The sequence below is a fragment of the Trichosurus vulpecula genome, chromosome 6, assembly GCF_011100635.1.
Source record: "Trichosurus vulpecula isolate mTriVul1 chromosome 6, mTriVul1.pri, whole genome shotgun sequence".
NCBI lineage: Eukaryota > Metazoa > Chordata > Mammalia > Diprotodontia > Phalangeridae > Trichosurus > Trichosurus vulpecula.
The window spans coordinates 204,003,430-204,021,712 of NC_050578.1; the positions used below are offsets into that span (position 1 = coordinate 204,003,430).

At 37.9% G+C, this 18,283-nt stretch overlaps 1 protein-coding gene across 2 annotated transcripts in view; it reads left to right on the top strand.

The window, feature by feature from the left end:
- Positions 1-16,643, top strand: part of TBC1D14 (TBC1 domain family member 14) — a 116,723-nt gene extending 100,080 nt beyond the window's left edge. Inside the window, exons 12-13 of one of the 2 annotated variants that reach the window (XM_036763057.1) lie at positions 8,234-8,492; positions 13,829-14,182. In XM_036763057.1, coding sequence (XP_036618952.1) covers positions 8,234-8,492; positions 13,829-13,894 — 325 coding nt within the window. In that variant the 3' untranslated portion in view covers positions 13,895-14,182. Of the gene's footprint in view, positions 1-8,233; positions 8,493-13,828 lie in introns of both variants that reach the window. The other variant, XM_036763056.1, reaches the window with a different exon arrangement.
- Positions 16,644-18,283: the final 1,640 nt, after the last annotated feature.

An 18,283-nucleotide genomic window follows, 5' to 3' on the forward strand; every position in this document is an offset into this window, starting at 1 on the left:
AAGTAGTGGAACTGGCAGAGTTCTTTTTAGTGTGTGTCCAAAAGCAATAAGAAAGAGAATTGTTTGGCACTTTTGGCCATCTTCCTCTTACCATCTTCATTGGGAACATTTACAGAAAGACCACAGTGAAGATAATTCACTCCCTACATCCAGTCTGTTGCCAAGTGCTATCATTTCTACCTTCATAACCTCTCCATTATGTTCCTCTTCCTCTTCTCTCACATTGCCACCTTCCTGGTGCAGGGCCTCATTACCTCATTCCTGGACTATTAAAGTAGGCTGCTGATTGGCCTTTCCTTCCTTCAGACCATTTCTGACTCAGCTATGGAATCTTCCTAAAGTCCAGGTGTGACCATGTCACTACCTTCAGCCATTCAGCAAACTCCCATGCCTTGCTTTCACCCCTATAACCAAATATAACCCCCCCTTTTAGCTTTAATGCCCTTTCTACCCTTCTAGTCTTATTGTGTCTTACTCCCCTCCACATACTTTATAATCCAGGGGCAGTGTACCTTTTGTTGTTCCTTATACAAGACACTCCCATCATCCCAGCCTTGGCCATCCCTCTGGCCCAAAGCCCCTCTTACCTCTGCCTCTTGGCCTCCTTTAAGCCTCAAAGTCCTGCCTTCTGCGGAAAGCCTTTCCTTGGTGTTCCTTAACGTTGATGCCTTCCCTTTGAGATGGTCTCCATCTTATCTTTTTGAATATGGTTGTTTGCATATTGTCTTCCCCTCTAGACTGTGAGCTTCTTGAGGGTGGAGACTGCCTTTTGTCTTTTCATTGTATCCCCAGTGTTTAGTATAGTGACTGTCACAAAAGAGGTACTTAATGAAACTCTGAACCGGGAAGGTAGTTGATGCAGTTGGTGCTGAAGAGGTAAAAAAGATAGAATTTGACAATACATAGGATGAAGAGGATGAGGAAGAGGGAACTCATTTTAACCTAAGAGCTCTATTGGCCAGGAGCTCTCCAAGCCCTCACATTTGTGTAGTGCCACTTAGTCTGGAGTGCTGTTACTCGTCATTTTCATTGGCTTTCCCCCATGCCAAGAATTTTCTCTCTCTTCATTTCTTTCTCCTGGCTTCTCTGGCTTCCTTCAAGACCTGGCTAAACTCCCACCGTTTAGAAGAATCTTTTCCCAACTCCTTTTCATTCTTCTTCACTCTGTTGATTATTTCCAATTTATCCTGTATATAGCTTTTCTCCAAAGTTGTTAGCATGTTGTATGCCCCATTAAAGTGTGAGCTCCTTGAGAACAGGGACTGTCTCTTGCCTTTCCCTATATCGCCAGTGCTTAGCACAGGGCCTGCAGGTAGTATGTAGGTGCTTAGTATAGTTTGTTAACTTGACTTATGTGCCAGTATTCACTGAAGAAGATGTAGAAGCAGAGGAGTTTTATTAAGAACTCGATTAGACTGTCCAAATTAAATCCACATATTCTCAGTGACCTCAGTACAGAGGTAGATGTAGGGGAAAATGGCAAAACATTTGTTGGAAAATATGGCTTAGGATAATGAAACGAGTTCAAGGATGTATGTACTACACAAGGGCAGTGTGCAATATATCATGAATGCTTTCTTACATGTTTTTAAAGTTTTCTTTAAAATAAGCACAGAAGAAAATCAACCTTCCCCATCTAAATGAAATGGGCAGTATTTTCAGATAGAAAGGATCTGGATTCTAATATGTGAGTCAAGCTGTTAATGCTGAAGAATAGAAGAGGGATAACTTGAAAACAGATTGTCATCATTTCTTAAGGAAGTGTGGGTAATGTAAATCAGTTTCCACAATGAGGAAGACAAAGACTCTAGAAACGGTCCCAACCAACAAAATAGAGAGATGGGAGCCACGAGCACCATCTGTCAGCTTAGGATGGAAGATTGTTTGTAACATTTTACAGAGGAGGGGAGTAAACAACTGTTGGTTCTGTGGTATCAAGAAACAACGAGATGGAGTAGAGATAAGAGCAGGTTTACAGAAAACCTAGCACAAGACTTAATTAGGTCAGGCCACTCTGATGCACAGGATAATACTGTAAAGAGAACAGTAAGTAAACAGAAAAATTGGAAAAACTCTATTGAGATTTGTCTCCCAAGCTTCATCAGTGAGAGTGGGTGCCACAGTGTTTGAACTCTATATTATATTTAAAATCTTCCTATATGAAGTAGAAAGGTCACCAAAGAAAATGGACGTGGAAAGAGCACCTTGACCAGATCAAATGTGAACAGAAGAAGAGAGCCATGTGAGAGTGGAGTTGTGGGGAGCTTTTTGAAGTCATTAGGGGTTACCTCTCAAGATATCAGGAAGAGGGGAGGATGTCAAATACTTAGGGAAAATATCGAATGTTATAAATTCATTTCAGCAGGCATTATTAACAAGTAATTGTGCTAAAGACAAAAACAGTAATCTCAGCCCTCACGTAACTTACATTCAAGAAACATGAAAAGGGAAAAATAACTTGACAATTAATGTTGCTGTTTTCTCATCTCTACAAAATATCAGAAGTTACACATGTGAGTGACTGAAGAAGAAAAAGGCAGGCCTTTAATTTTTTAAAATGATATTCCGTAGCAGATCAGATCTTTATGGGCAAACAATTGCCTGAAGTGTGCAGAACACTACACACAAGATCCCCCTGGGCTTGCAGATTGTGCTTGAAAAAAAAAGCATTTAATTTGGGTCCAGTAAAATGCAGTTTTAAAGGCTCACCTGCAGCAAGGTATCTCGTGTGTGTGTGTGTGTGTGTGTGTGTGTGTGTGTGTGTGTGTGTTAAAATCACATCAAGATTTCTGCACAGATTAAACAGTAGGTAACTTTGTTAGGAAACTGTGCTTCCTAATATTAATCAAGGCATAGAATAGAATGGTGTATGCTTACCAACAGTGTTTGGCACTATCATAGAAGATGTTCAGTAAAGGATGATACATGTGAAAGAAGGATTTTCTGTAGGTGGCACATGGTCCTGTTTGAAGCAACATCATGTTGATTGAAGAAATGGGTTATTATTTGCAGAATTCAGTGTCTTTCACCCCAAACTACCCCCCTCCTGATGTCCTTATTACTGTTGACTTGGTATGCTCACTAGGTTGTTGAAACCAGTGTAGTGTAAATTTTCTTGCTGAAGAGCCAGGAGAACATTGTACACAACCACAGATATATGGATTCCGTGAGGACCAACCGTGACATACTTCACTCTTCTCAGCAACGTAAGGTGCAAGGACAACTCCAGGGGACTCACGATGGAGAATGCTATCTCCATCCAGAGAAAGAACTGTGAAGTTTGAATACAGATTGAGGCGCACTACATGCTCGCCTTTTTTGCTTCTCTTTTGTTTTTGTTTATGGGTTTTTTTTTGGTTCTGTTTCTTCTTTCTCCTGATTCATTCCATTGGTCATAATTCTTCTCCACAGCTTGGCTAGTGTATAAATTAATTCAATGCGAAGTTATACATGGTAGTTAAATGAGATTCCATGCCGTCTTGGGGAGGGAGGAGGGAGGGAGGGGAGAAATTCTGGAACTCAAAATTATGTAGAACCATGTGTGGTAAACTAAAAATAAAAAAAAAAGAAAAAAAATTTAAAAAAATTTTCTTGCTGAAATTTATCACCCTGGAGTTATTGTAATGCTAGGCTTAGAAAGTTGAGTGGCTTTTCATACAATGTAACCATAGTGCTTCACTAAATAAGCTCCACCATAGCCTTAGGGTTACATCTAAATATGGCATGTAAAATGATAGAAACTTGTGACAGCTTTGGAAGTGAACAAACCAGTGAGTCCCAAAGTAGATTGGGAAATAATTCAGTTTTCATAATTTTCTGTATGGAATAGATTCTAGAAAAACATATCAATTGTAGAGGAATTAACTATTAGTAGAAAATTGAATTTTTTGTAAAGCACTTGCTCTTTCCCGTAATTTTTGATCTCTCCAGTTGTACTCTTAGTATTCTTGAAGTAAGGCATGTGTGTTTACCAGTCAGCTTCTAGCAGTCACAGGTCAGCTTATTGGAAAAATTAACTTTGCTTCTTTGCTGACCCCTGCTGGGAAAAACTGCACTGCCTTTTCTTGGAATGTTATGTACGTGGAGTTAGAGGCAGTATGTAGCAATATATTTAAGTAACCTGTATCTCTTCAGTAATGCAAATACCGTTTAGTATGAAATTTGAAATGTATTTGAAAAGCAAAGTGCTTATGTAAGTACATTTATGTGTAAAATTTGAAAATGTAAGAAAATGTGTCATTGACTTTTTTTTTTCCCTTTTGTTGTTCAGTCACTGAATCATGTCTGACTGTGACCTTTTGGATTTTTATCCATGAGGTTTTCTTGGTAAAGATACTGGAATGGTGTGCCATTTCCTTCTCCAATGTGCCCCCATTTTACAGATGAGGAACTGAGGTAAATAGGGTTTAAGTGACTTGCCCAGGATCATACAGCTAATACATGTCCAGAGGCCAGATTTGAACTCAGGTCTCCCTGACTCCAAGCCTGGTGCTCTATCCACTGCACCATCTGGCTGCCCCATTTTTTTTATTAGCATCATGGAATGAATTGTTTTAGGACAAAGAATAATTTTTCAGTGTTAGTGACTTGGAATATGCTTAACTGCTCTTTGAAATTATTGCAGATCCTAAACAACTCATACCAAAGAAAGAAACCAGGGCTTCTGTTTTAGGTATACTTGTTTTTAAAAGTTTCAGACAATGACTATATTTAAGAATTTTCTTGGAGGCTATAGAAGGGTGTTTAGATTTATGAGAATGGGAGGATAAGGGAGAGATCCTTGAAGGTGGGTAGGCAAGTAATAGGAGGGTAAGGTACCAAGTAAAGTAGAGGAGGCAGGAGGGATAGGAAACAAGAGATATGCACAAACATAAAAACAAAGATCAGCAGTAGAATGTGTTTGGGAAAGTATATGTCTATATATGTATGTATCTCTGTGTGTATATATCTGTAACTATAGAGAAATATATCCACAGTTAATTGTAGCCTTCGGAGGACAGCAGGGAGAAGGGAAAAAGAACAAAGTAGAAAAGTGCACAGTAGAGAACAAGAGAAAACTTAAAAGGAAGCAAAGATAGATAGTTTTCAATACAACGTGTAGTATTAATCATACAGGCTTTCTTGAAATGAAAATTAATTGTTATGTATTTTGAATCCTCTCTTATGTTCTGCTGTGCACCTGGTAGGTTCGCTTTCTTACTTTGTATTAAGTTCCAATAATTAAGTTTATGGTATGTTTTTTGTTTCTTTTCTCTATTCTGTATTTGTGTTCTGGTGTTTCAGTCTAAATTAAATTATTTATTTATGTGATATTTTTAGTTTTCAGCATTGATTTCCACAAGAGTTTAAATTACAAATTTTCTCCCCATTTCTACCCTCCCCCCACTCCAAGATGACATATATTCTGATTGCCCCATTCCCCAGTCAGCCTTCCCTTCTGTCACTCCACTCCCCCCCACCCCCCAATCCCCTTTTCCCTTACTTTCTGGTAGGGCAAGATAGATTTCTATGCCCCATTGCCTGTGTATCTTATTTCCTAGTTGAATGTAAAAATTTTTTTTTTGAAAATCTACTTTTAAAACTTTGAGTTCCAAATTCTCTCCCCTGTTCCTTCCCCACCCACCCTCCCTAAGAAGGCAAGCAATTCAATATAGGCCACATGTGTATCATTATGCAAAACCCTTCCACAATACTCATGTTGGGAAAGACTAACTATATTTTGCTCCTTTCTATCCTATCCCCCTTTATTCATTTCTTTCCCATGACCCTGTCCCTTTTTGAAAGTGTTTGCTTTTGATTACCTCCTCCCCCATCTGCCCTCCCTTCTATTGCCCCCCTTTTTTACCTCTTCCTCCTTCTTTCCTGTGGGGTAAGATACCCAATTGAGTGTGTATGTTATTCCCTCCTCAGGTCAAATCCAGTGAGAGCAAGATTCACTCGTTCCCCCTCACCTGGCCCCTCTTCCTTTCCTTTTTCTTGCCACTTTTATGCAAGATAATTTACCCCATTCTGTCTCTCCCTTTCTTCTTCTCTCAGTATATTCCTCTCTCATCCCTTAATTTGATTTTATTTTTTTAGATATCATCCCTTTATATTCAACTCACCCTGTGCCCTCTGTCTATATATATATATATGTATATATATATACACACACACATACATATATACATACATACACACACATATATGTATGTACATATATATATATATATATTTACATACACACACATATATATGCATATTCCCTTCAGCTACCCTAATACTGAGGTCTCATGAATCATACACATCATCTTTCCATGTAGAAATGTAAGCAAAACAGTTCAGCTTTAGTAAGTCCCTTGCGATTTCTTTTTCTTGTTCTTTTTCTTGATTACCTTTTCATGCTTCTCTTGAATCTTGTGTTTGAAAGTCAAATTTTCTATTCAGCTCTGGTCTTTTCACTGAGAAAGCTTGAAAGTCCTCTATTTTATTGAAACTCCATATTTTGCCTTGGAGCATGATACTCAGTTTTGCTGGGTAGGTGATTCTAGGTTTTAATTCTAGCTCCACTGACTTCTGGAATATCATATTCCAAGCCCTTCGATCTCTTAATGTGGAAGCTGCTAGATCTTGGGTTATCCTGATTGTGTTTCCACAATACTCAAATGGTTTTTTTATGGCTGCTTGCAATATTTTCTCCTTGAACTGGGAGCTCTGGAATTTGGCGACAATATTCCTAGGAGTTTTCTTTTTGGGATCTATTTGAGGAGGCGATCTGTGGATTCTTTTAATTTCTATTTTACCCTGTGGCTCTAGAATATCAGGGCAGTTCTCCTTGGTAATTTCTTGAAAGATGATATCTAGGCTCTTTTTTTGATCATGGCTTTCAGGTAGTCCAATAATTTTTAAATTATCTCTCCTGGATCTGTTTTCCAGGTCAGTAGTTTTTCCAGTGAGATATTTTACATTGTCTTCCACTTTTTCATTCCTTTGATTCTGTTTTATAATATCTTGATTTCTCATAAAGTCATTAGCTTCCACTTGCTCCAATCTAATTTTTAAGGTAGTATTTTCTTCAGTGGTCTTTTGGACCTCCTTTTCCATTTCGGTAATTCTGCCTTTCAAGGCATTCTTCTCCTCATTGGCTTTTTGGAGCTCTTTTGCCATTTGAGATAGTCTATTTTTTAAGGTGTTGTTTTCTTCAGTATTTTTTGGGTCTCCTTTAGCAAGTCATTGACTTGTTTTTCATGGTTTTCTTGCATCCTTCTCATTTCTCTTCCCAATTTTTCCTCTACTTCTCTAACTTGCTTTTCCAAATCCTTTTTGAGCTCTTCCATGGCCTGGGATCAGTTCATGTTTTTCTTGGAGGCTTTTGATGTAGGCTCTTTGACTTTGTTGACTTCTTCTGTGTGTATGTTTTGGTCTTCTTTGTCACTAAAGAAAGATTCCAAAGTGTGAGTCTGAATCTAAGAGTGTTTTTGCTGCCTGGCCATGCTCCCAGCCAAGTGCTTGACCCTTGAGTTTTTCGTCGGGGTATGACTGCTTCTATAGTATAGAGTACTTTGTCCCAAGCTTGAGGGGCTGTGCTGTTGTCTTCTGAGCTATTTCTACACAGCAAGCTCTGCCACAGCAGCACTCCTCCTCCTCCCCCAAGAATCGCAAACCGGACTGTGACTCAGATCTAAGCAGGCTCTGCACTACTGCTCTGATGTGCCACTTAATTCCTCCCACCAGGTGGGCCTGGGGCCAAAAGCAACTGCAGCTGTAGCTCTGTAAGCAGCCTCAGAGCTGCACCACCTTGGCTGCTCCTGGTGTCCCCGCAGCTTTTCCCACTAACCTGCTCTGTTGTCTTTGGTGTTTGTGGGTTGAGAAGTCTGGTAACTGCCACAACTCACTGATTCAAGGCGCTACGGCCTGTTCTGCCGAGCTCCCACTCTGGTTGGTCCAGGTGGGGCCCATGCTGGGGTCTACTCTGCTCCGCTCCTGGCACAGTGCGATAGACCTTACCCAGTGACCATCCAGGCTGTTCTGGGCTGGAGCCCTGCTTCCCTCTGCTATTTCATGGGTTCTGCAGTTCTATAATTTGTTCAGAGCCATTTTTTATGGGTGTTTGGAAGGTCCTGTGGGAGAGCTTTAGCCAAGTCCCTGCTTTCCAGCTGCCATCTTGGCTCTGCCCCCGAGTCTAAAATAAATTTAAAAAGAGTTTTCTTTTTGCCTGATCCCAGACCTGAAAAACTTGTCCTCTCATTTCCAGGATTTTTACCTTGTACAGTAAATCTTTGCCACTTGATCTGGCATGTCGAATATGGGATGTATTCTGCCGTGATGGTGAAGAGTTTCTCTTCCGTACTGCCCTGGGAATACTCAAACTGTTTGAAGATATTTTGACCAAAATGGATTTTATTCACATAGCCCAGTTCCTCACTAAGTTACCAGAAGATTTGCCTTCAGAAGAGTTCTTTACATCCATTGCTGCAATTCAGATGCAAAGTAGAAACAAAAAGTGGGCTCAGGTAAATAATTCTCTACTATTTAAAAATTTTCCCTTTAAATATGTGACTTTACTAGGCAAAAAAATAGAATAATAACTCCAATTTTTAAAGTTTACATATCTCTCTCCTCACAACAACTTTGTGAGGCAGAGTTAAGTATTATATACATTTTGCAGTTGAGTAAACTGAAGGGAAGTGATTTTTGCTATGATCACACAGTATGTCAGTAAACATTTATTAAGCACCTACTATGTGCCAGATACTATGCTAAGCATTACGTGTCAGAATTGAAAATAAACTTAGCTCTTTGGACTCTCAAGTCTAGACTCTTTGCACTTTCTGATGCTATATAACAGAACAATGTAATTCAATTAATAAGTGGGTTTGAAATCTGTTTCATTTGAAATCTTGGAAGAGAAAATAGTAAAACTTGTAAGCAAATATTCACAACATGAGGAGTTAGGAAACCTTGGCCCTACTCCTCTGGAACTTTGCTCTGCAGTCTTTGAGAAGACATTGAACTCCTAGGGGCTTCCATTCCCATGTTAACTCATGTGCTCCTTACAGCCTTTCAAAATAGGTAGTTTCTGTATTATCTGCATTTTACACATGAAAGATTTAGGTGCATGCATGTCTCAGAGATATACATTGGCTTTCCCAAGGCCAAATGACTAAAAAGTAGCAGTGCTGGGCCTGGACAGGTATGTGTGGGGCTCCAAATTCATTTTCCGTTCTACAGTAATTTCTACATTGTGATCCTGTCATTCTGTTGAATATTTATACCTTTTAAAGAAAGTGTGCAAGGTTAAACATACCCATTTGCTATATCAAACCTGTGATTTGCTTCCCTTCTTTAAAAGGGAAAAAATCTCTGCCCCACCTTTCTTGAAAAGTAATTGTCAAGGATAAACAAAAGATAATGGTTATGAAAGTAGTTTTTAAAGCACAAACATTAAACATGTCAGGAAATTATTAACAAATTCAGTACTTTCTTACAGTGTGGGGCACATCATAAGCACCTAAATATATGTATTTATTGATTGAATGAATCTTGAATTCTTGGGTTTTTTTGCCTCTGCAACGATAATAATGCAGATAATTCATGTTAATATTTTAAGATGATCTTCCCAATTTCCTCTGCATAATTTTTTGGCCTGGCAGCTGAATGAAGGGAATAGGCTGTAGACTGCTATGGATAATTGGGAATTGTATGCCTCATTTTCGGTCAGTCAGTCATCGTTTAAGTGCCTACATGTGCCAGGCACTGTGCTAGGTACTGGGGATACAAAAAGAGGCAAAAGACAGTCCTTGCCCTCCAGGATCTTACAGTCTAATGTTAGTATTACAGTCTATTGTTAGTGTTAATTTTGTTTGAACGTTAATAACAACGCTAACTCTAACTTCTCCCTTTCTTTGAGACTCCTTACTTTGGTGTCATATGTGATTTGAGGTAGTGTATTTATATTTGGTGCTGGACTCCAAGCTCTTTGTCATATTATTCTGAGGCTCTTGGAAATAGCACTGCCACTGCCAACTCCATTTTTGAAATGATATAGGAATAGATCTTATAGTTTTTTCCCCTTCATAAAGTCATGATGTTTGCCACCATCACTAGTAATGGCAACATACCTTCTCTACTGTATGTGTTTCCTGGTAAATTTTTTTAAAAATAAATTTAAATGTACACAAAGTTTAGCTCCTTTATACATGACTCTTAGCATTTAGACTAAGTTATATAAATATTGTGTATATCCTTAATATACCCTCATTGTTTACCTCCCAAAAGAAAATCCAGAATGAGAACTCCCAGGAATATTATGGACAAAATGCAGAGCTTGTAGATCAAGGACAGTATACTGCAAGCAGATAGAAAAAAATAGTTCAGGTACTTTGGGGTAACAGGATCACACAAGATTTAATATGTACCATTTCAAAGAAACAGAGAGCATGGAATACGATATTCCAGAAAGTATACATCTAGGATTACAACCAAGAATAACCTGTCCAGCCCCTTCTGTCCCCCCAAAAAATCTGACGGGGAGAAAATGGATATTGAATAAAAAAAGAGGATTTTTAAGAATTTCTGATGAAAAGACCAGACCTGAATAGAAATTCTGACATTCAAATACTAGAATCAAGAAAAGCACAATAAGATAAGCATGAAGGAGCAATCTTAAGGGAATAAATAAGGTTTAACTATTTACAGGCTTATATGGGGAGATGATACATGTAACCCCTCAGAACCTTATCATCACCAGGGCTTTTAGAGTCTAATTAACCAGAGGCCCTGGGTGTGATTATACTTGGATGATCTCAAAAGAATAATGGAAGGGTGGGAAGAGGAATGCATCGGGAGAGGGGAGGAGGAGAGGTTGGCTGTTGAAAATTATCTTATATAAATGGAGTACACAGGGAAGAGTTCATACAATGAAGGAAGACAGTGAATTAAGTGGGCTACCTTTGAACCTGTTTTTCACCCAAACTGGTTCCGGGAGGGAAGAATACACATACCCATACAATTGGGGGCAGAAATTAATCTTACCCAACCAAGAGTAAGAAGGAAGGGGTTTAACAGAAAAGGATTGGGGGAAAAGGAGGGAGGGCAGATTAGGAAAGGCAGTGGTCAGAAGTAAAATAAACTCTTAAAGAGGGGAAGGGGTGAAAAAGAGGATAAGTATAATAGACTAGGATGGAGGCAAGTACACAGTTTGCAATCATAACTGTGAATGGAATAAGCTCACCTATAAAATGGAAGTGGATAGCAGAATGGATTAGAGACCACAATCCAAGAATATGTTATTTACAAGAAACACTCTTGAAACAGAAAGATACTCATAGAGTTAAAATAAGGAGTTGGAGCAGAATCTTATCATTCTTCAGCTGAAGTAAACTCTCAGACAAAGCAAAAGTAAAAACAGACCTAATTAAAAGTGTATAAACAGGGAAACTGCATTTTACTGAAAGGTGCTGTAGACAATGAATGAATATCAATGCTGAGCCATATATATACCAACTGGCATTGTTTCTAAATTCTTGAAGGAAAAGTTAAATGAATTATAGGAAGAAATAGTAAAACTGTAATAGTGGAAGAACTCTATTTACCTCTCTTTGACCTAGACCAGTCTAACCATAAAATAAATAAGAAGTTGAGGGGAAAGAATGGAAATTTTAGATAAGTTATTTATGCTAGACTTTTGGAGAGTATTGAATGGGAATAGAAAGGGAAATATGTGTTTCTCAACTGTGCGTGGCACTTCTCACAGAAATTGACCATATATTAGGGCATAAAAACCTCACAAACAAATGCAGAAAAGCAGAAATATTAAATGCACTTTTCTGACCATATTGCATAAACATTACATTCAATAAAGGCCTTTGAAGCATAGATTAATTAAAACCAGTGCAGCCAAAACTAGAGGAAAAGCAGCAGAGTGGGAAAACATTTGCAACAAGTTTCTCTGATAAAGATCTCATTTTTAAACAATATATGGAATGGAGTCTAATATAGAAGAATCAGAGCCATTTCTCAATTGATAAAAAGATATGAATTGACATTTTTCAGAAGAAGAAATCCAAGCTATCAGTGTTTAGTCATTTTTCAGTCGTATCCCAACTCTTTGTGACCCTATTTGGGGTTTTCATGGCAGAGATATTAGAGTGGTTTACCATTTCCTTCTCTAGTTCATTTTATGGATGAGAAAACAGGAAAACAGGGTTAAATGACTTGCCCAAGGTCACATAGCTAGTCAGTACCTGAGGTTAGATTTGAACACAGGAAGATGAGTTTTCCTGACTCTAGGTCCAGCACATTGCACCACCTAGCTGCCCAATTTTTTTTTGGATAGTCTAAATCACTAGTAATGAGAGAAATGCAAATTAAAACAACTCTGACATACCGCATGACACCCATCAGACTGGCTAAAATGACAAAAACAGATGACAAATTCTGGAGGAGCTCTGGGAAAACAGGTACTTCAGTGCATTGTGTTGGTGGAGCTGGAAACTAGTCCAACCATTCTGGAGAGCATTTAGAACCATGCCCATAAAAGTATTAAAATGTGTGTATGCTTTGATACAATAATACCACTATACTCTACAGGGATCAAAGACAAAGGAAAAAGACTCGAATGTAAAATAGTTATAGGAGCTCTTTTTGCGGTGGCAAAGAATGGGAAACTGAGGGGATGCCCTTCAACTGGGAAATAGTTATGGTATATGAATAGTATATTAATATGTTGGAAATACTATTGTCATAAGAAATGATGAAGAGATTGTTTCAATAAAACATGGGAAGACTCGCATGGACTGAGGCAAAGTGAAGTGAGAACCAGAAGAACAGTTTATACAGAACCAGCAATATTGTAAAAATAATCAACTTTTAAGACTGAGGGATTCTGGTCAACACGACTAATCACAGTTCCAAAGGACTCATGATGAAATAATGAGCTATTTACCTCCAGATAGAGAGCTGATATATTAAGAATGCAGACTGAAACACATTTTCTTTCTTTCTTTTTGGACATGGCTAATGTAGAAATTTGTTTTTTATTACTCTACATATTTGTAATGGATTTTGTTGTTCTTGCCTTCTCAGTGGGGTAGGGCAGTGGGAAAGGGGAGAATTTGGAAATGCCAAATTTAGAATTTGAAAATTAAACAAAATCAAATTAAAAACTAAGTGCCATCTAGCTTGTTTACAGATACATTTACTAGAAATTTTCTTTGTCGAGTGAACAGTATAGTGCTTTCTCAAAGTAAATGGGAAAAAGTTAATGTCTGACATAATTAATGGTTTATACTGTAGTTCACTTAACTTTTTATAGTTCCTGAGTTGATGCTTCTTTCTTTGTATTGCTTGTTTTTGTTTCCTCTCATTAATATAAAATCTTGTTACTCTGGGAGAAGAGGTTGAAATTAATGAATTCTAAGATTATTTGTGGATTTCATTGATGTATATCATCTTAATTCAGGGACAGTTACTGTCACTTCAGCTTTTAGCAGCAAATTGTTACAGTTATAGATATCACATGTTCTTATAGGCTTTATTTATTTGTGTCAGATGAGGTAATTTGCATAAAAACATTTGGCAGTTTTAAAGCTCTGTACTTGTCAGACATTAGGACTATTATTTCTCAGTGTCTTGCAGGTTAAAACTTGAGAAGTTTTTGAGGTGGCAAATTTTCTCATTTGAATTGTTTAATCATTGTGGGCCCTATAGCATGCCCTGTAAAACCCACTGTCAAACTCTCACATTTAACCCCTTTTATAACTGTCTTTATTGTCTTTCATGTGACTGTTTGTAGGTGCATGTATATTCCAGGTAGCCTTTGGTTAATTGTCTCCCATCTGATTTCTAGGTACTGCTTGCACTGCAGAAAGACAACCGGGACGTGGAAAGGGGAAGCCCTTCCCTCAGACACTGACACTTCGATGTATTGGGGCAAGAGATATCCAAGTGGCATGTGTCTTGCTTTCAAATGGATACAGGCATCTGAGAAACATCAACTCTGTTATTTTCAAGTTTTATTATACTGGAGTTGGCCTTAAAAACACACTCCCACACATCCAAGGCTTAGCCTTAAGCTTAGTGGCATGATGACCTGGTGTCGATTGTACACAGCCCTCACACTCTGTGCACGATTTTGAATAAGAGCAATGACTAAGTTTTTCCTTTCAGTTTCCATACAAGATAATTAAATCTTAGCAAGTCAATATGAAATGCTGGAAAGTACTTTATACACTCTTGTTGTAGCCAAAATGCTTAAGAAATGTGCTTTTGAAGATCTCTTAATCCATGACACCAGTTCATGTTTCCATATTTTTGTTAAGGAAGGTATTAATCTCATTAGCTGTTTTTCCCCCCAAAGCTCTGGGTCATGTTTTTAAAACACATTTACCAAAGATAACATTCAGTGAAAATGGGATTGTGTATTGATACCACCAAAAGAGCTACACATTATTGGGCAAGGGACCTGATGCTTGTTTTAGAGTTTTACCACGTTGCCTTTATAAAGTTTCTTAGCATATGTGTTTGTTTGAAATGACACATTTAATATCCAAAGAGTACCAACTTCTCCTAGAGACTGTACCCCTGCTCTATTGGCAATCATACTAAGACGAAATAAAACTTGGTGGATAGAAGAACATAAACAGCCTTTACTTGTTGAAAAAAAATAGAAGAAACACAACCATATGAGATATGACTATACAGTGTCTGTATGAATGCAAGTTACATGACAGACACACTCAGAAACAAACAAAAAGAAAACCCCACAACAGTGGGCCATGCATGAGGGAAAGGCCACTTCTTTCCCTGACTTCATCAGCTGAATGTCAGAATAAATCATAAGTGCCCATGGTTACCTCTATGTATGGCATCATGCGCTTTAGAATTTATCATCACAGAAGAATGAAGCAATATATACCTAATAGCTCTGAACTAGGATTTAAGAATCCCTTATGTCTCTTGTTACCCACAGACAGTTTTCCTAGTAATGTAATTAAGAACTTCAGTTATTCCACTTGTAGAAAATGGTCAGGGTTTTTTTGGACAAAAATTTTATAAATGGGTGATAATGTCTTTGTGAATCCATGACTCTTTCCCCCACCCCTCTTCCCAATGCTCAGTGATCCACCAACTTCTTGGTTTCTTAGAGTGCTGTTTTGACCAGTTCAGAGCATATTGTGATGTCACTTGACATTGCCATAAGTGCTTGAGGAGTATTATCACACCATGCAAGAAGGAGGAAGCATTTCTTATTTATACTTCTCATTCCCAGTTATATACTTCTCTGAGTAGATTGTTGCTGTTGGTGGGTTGATCTCTTTGAGTATCAGAAGTCTTAGGCCCATCCAAACCTGACTGTGGTCTTATTTCCATAGTTTTTGCAAATCTGCTACTTCTCTCTTTTGATCTGCCCAGTTGCAGTAGACAACTAGAAGGTCAATAGATCTTCAGGTTAAGGTATCCACTTCTGAAGTCATCAGTATGCCTAACATCGCATACTTGCACTAAGTGTGATTTGTTAACTTTTTAGGAATGAACTTTTTTAGATACGCGTTCAGCTATAAAATGCTGACTCTCCTCCAGTGAGATTTGTAATATGCTGTTGATGTCACTTTTTGCCCCAACCTTTAAAAAGATGACTTGCCTATTGTTAATTTTAATTTTTTGAGAAGGCATTCTTTTTCCATTGGATGCCCTACCAACCTTTCTAGCCCCTAACCTCTGCAGATGCCCATTTCCTAAAATCAAGATGTTGAATGTAACACAAGACTGAAAGTGCCATGGTTGTGACCAAGGGCCTGCCGCAGCACTTGTGCACTGTTAAGAACCCACAGATGTAATTATTTTTGTTCATGTACTTTCAAGGATTTCTGATCTCTGAGGATGTATATATTTTCTATCTTCTCTTGGTGTACATAAATATTTGTTGAGCAGAAAAGTGATGCAATAATGAGCTTTGCACAGTGTGTGAAATTTTTCACTTGTCTAAAAATTCATCTAACTTTTTTCATTAGACTAATTTGGAAAATACTCCTTTGGATAGAATTATTGATGCATGTGAAATTGGCATAGAAGTCCTTGACACCCTGTGATTGGACAACTTACCTAAAGTTCTGAAGAATAGTTTTCATAACCAATTCAGGAATCACCTAAGATTTTGCCAACTTAATTTTTACTGTTCAAGTGTTGGGAGGTTTAAACTAAAAGGCAGATGGACTTGCCCTCTTTTCAGTAGATGTTCCCATCCAAAAGAACTGGGCTTCTCCTTAAGAATAACTGGAAAACATTGAAATGCTGCACCATTTCAGAAGTCTGCATTTTTCACTTTATGTGCTACTCAATTACAGAATCTAAGACATCTCATGTTTGGGATTTTGTGCAACCTGCACTTTATAGTAGAGAACAAACTCAGCATCTTCAGTCGCTAGTCAGAATGTCTTATTTCGTTTTAAAAGTTCATTTTAAAAGTACTTTATAACTGCTTATATTTTTCGATGTCTTTAATTCAAATTGCTTATAGATAACTCTTGATACACTTGCTACATATTATGTTTTGATTGCTTATACAGTTATCCATTTGTTTTGTTTAGGTGAGTGTATCAAACAAACTTTTTGAATTGTAAATATGTGGTTTTATTAAATAAAAGTCATGTAAAATTGCTTTATATCTGTTGTTCATATACTTTAGCTGAAAGATTACATTTTTATCTTCTAGATTAGAAATAAGTTACTATATTTTGTCCAGATTTTATTACAGAGGTAGTTAAGGGCTTTCGTTTCATGGGTACAGGCAAATATTTCCCAGTATTTGGAGAAAACTAAACTGATTTTAAAGGGGTATCTGTATTGCCATATTAGTTTGAGACCTTTCCACCCCTTAAAATGAGCTCTCCCTGAAAGGAAAATACAGATAAATGCTGAAAAAGAACATATGCAATCTAGTGTTCCATAAAACATGAGATTTGGAGTTAAAATGGAGTATATATTGATTCCAATGTGGACATTTCATAAGTATGTAGCACCATTCCCAACTCCCAAAAGGAGAGCCCTACTAAACCATCCATCTAGAGGGCTACAGTTAACTTGTCTTTTGGGCAGTGTAACACAAGGGAAAGAATACTAAATTTGTAAATAGTGGAATGGGGGTCAAAGACTAGTTCTGCTCTTTTCTTACCTGTGTAACTGTGGGGAAATTGCTGAACTTCTCTGGGCTCATTCTCTACATTCTCCAAATGAAGAGGTTGAACTGAATGCTAAGGTCTTTTCCAACTGTTGTGTGATCATTTATCGCTCACCTGTTCTGGGCCAGATTTACTTTCGTTCCTCTAATATTATGGCCCCCATCAGTATGGAACTCAGTAAGGTGGCACTTGGTTAACATAAACACTATTCAGAAACCTGATCCCTTTGAAGTTTTCTAAGTGAGAAAGACCCTTTCTCACTTTGGACCATGTTTAGATAGGAAGAGGTAATACTTATACAAGGTGAGTTCCCGTGACAGTCTGTGGAAAACTGATGCATAGATAGTTCAAACTTAATATGACTAGATGCACAATTCCATTTAGAGATGTCATTGTACCTAAAAGGTGCTCCACTAATTGTTTTAGTCCTTTAAAATCCCAGAAAATTAAAACTTGACAAAACCTCAAAACATCTACTCCAGACCTCTCCTTTTACATATTTTAAATTATCTTTTTTCCCTTTTATTTCTAAATATATCTCCCCACCCACCTCTACTCAGTCATCCCATGTAGCAAATTAAAAAGGGAAAAAAGTAGCTAAACAGGGATAACACACATAAACCCAGTTATAGTACGTGAAGTGTTCCACACTTGTAGTCTGTCTTCCACCTCTTATTAAAGTGATGTTTCTTTTTTTTTTTTTTTTTTTTGGTTCTTGCCATTGATAGGGTTGTCATGTATTTTTACTAGTTTTGCTTATTTCACTCTGCATCCATTCCTATATGTCTTTCCATGCTTGTCCTCCTGGCAGTGCTTCTGACTTTCTGGATTAAAATACCATGCCTCATCTGCAGTCTTACCCTAAAACATTCTCTCTACAGCCTTCTCAGCTTGGAATATGCTTCTGTTCAGCCAGTTCTCTTTCTCCTGGTGAGTTCTTCCTGGGGCCTCCCTTTTTAGGAGAGGCTCAGCCTAGCCTTCTCTTCATTCCCCTCCCTAACTTTTCAGAATTCAACACCATGCCCCTGGCACCACCCTCTTAGAGATACACCTATCATCAAACATCTGTGTGTCAGTATATTACTGAATGGAATTTAAATGTTAAAATACTCAAACCAGGGTAA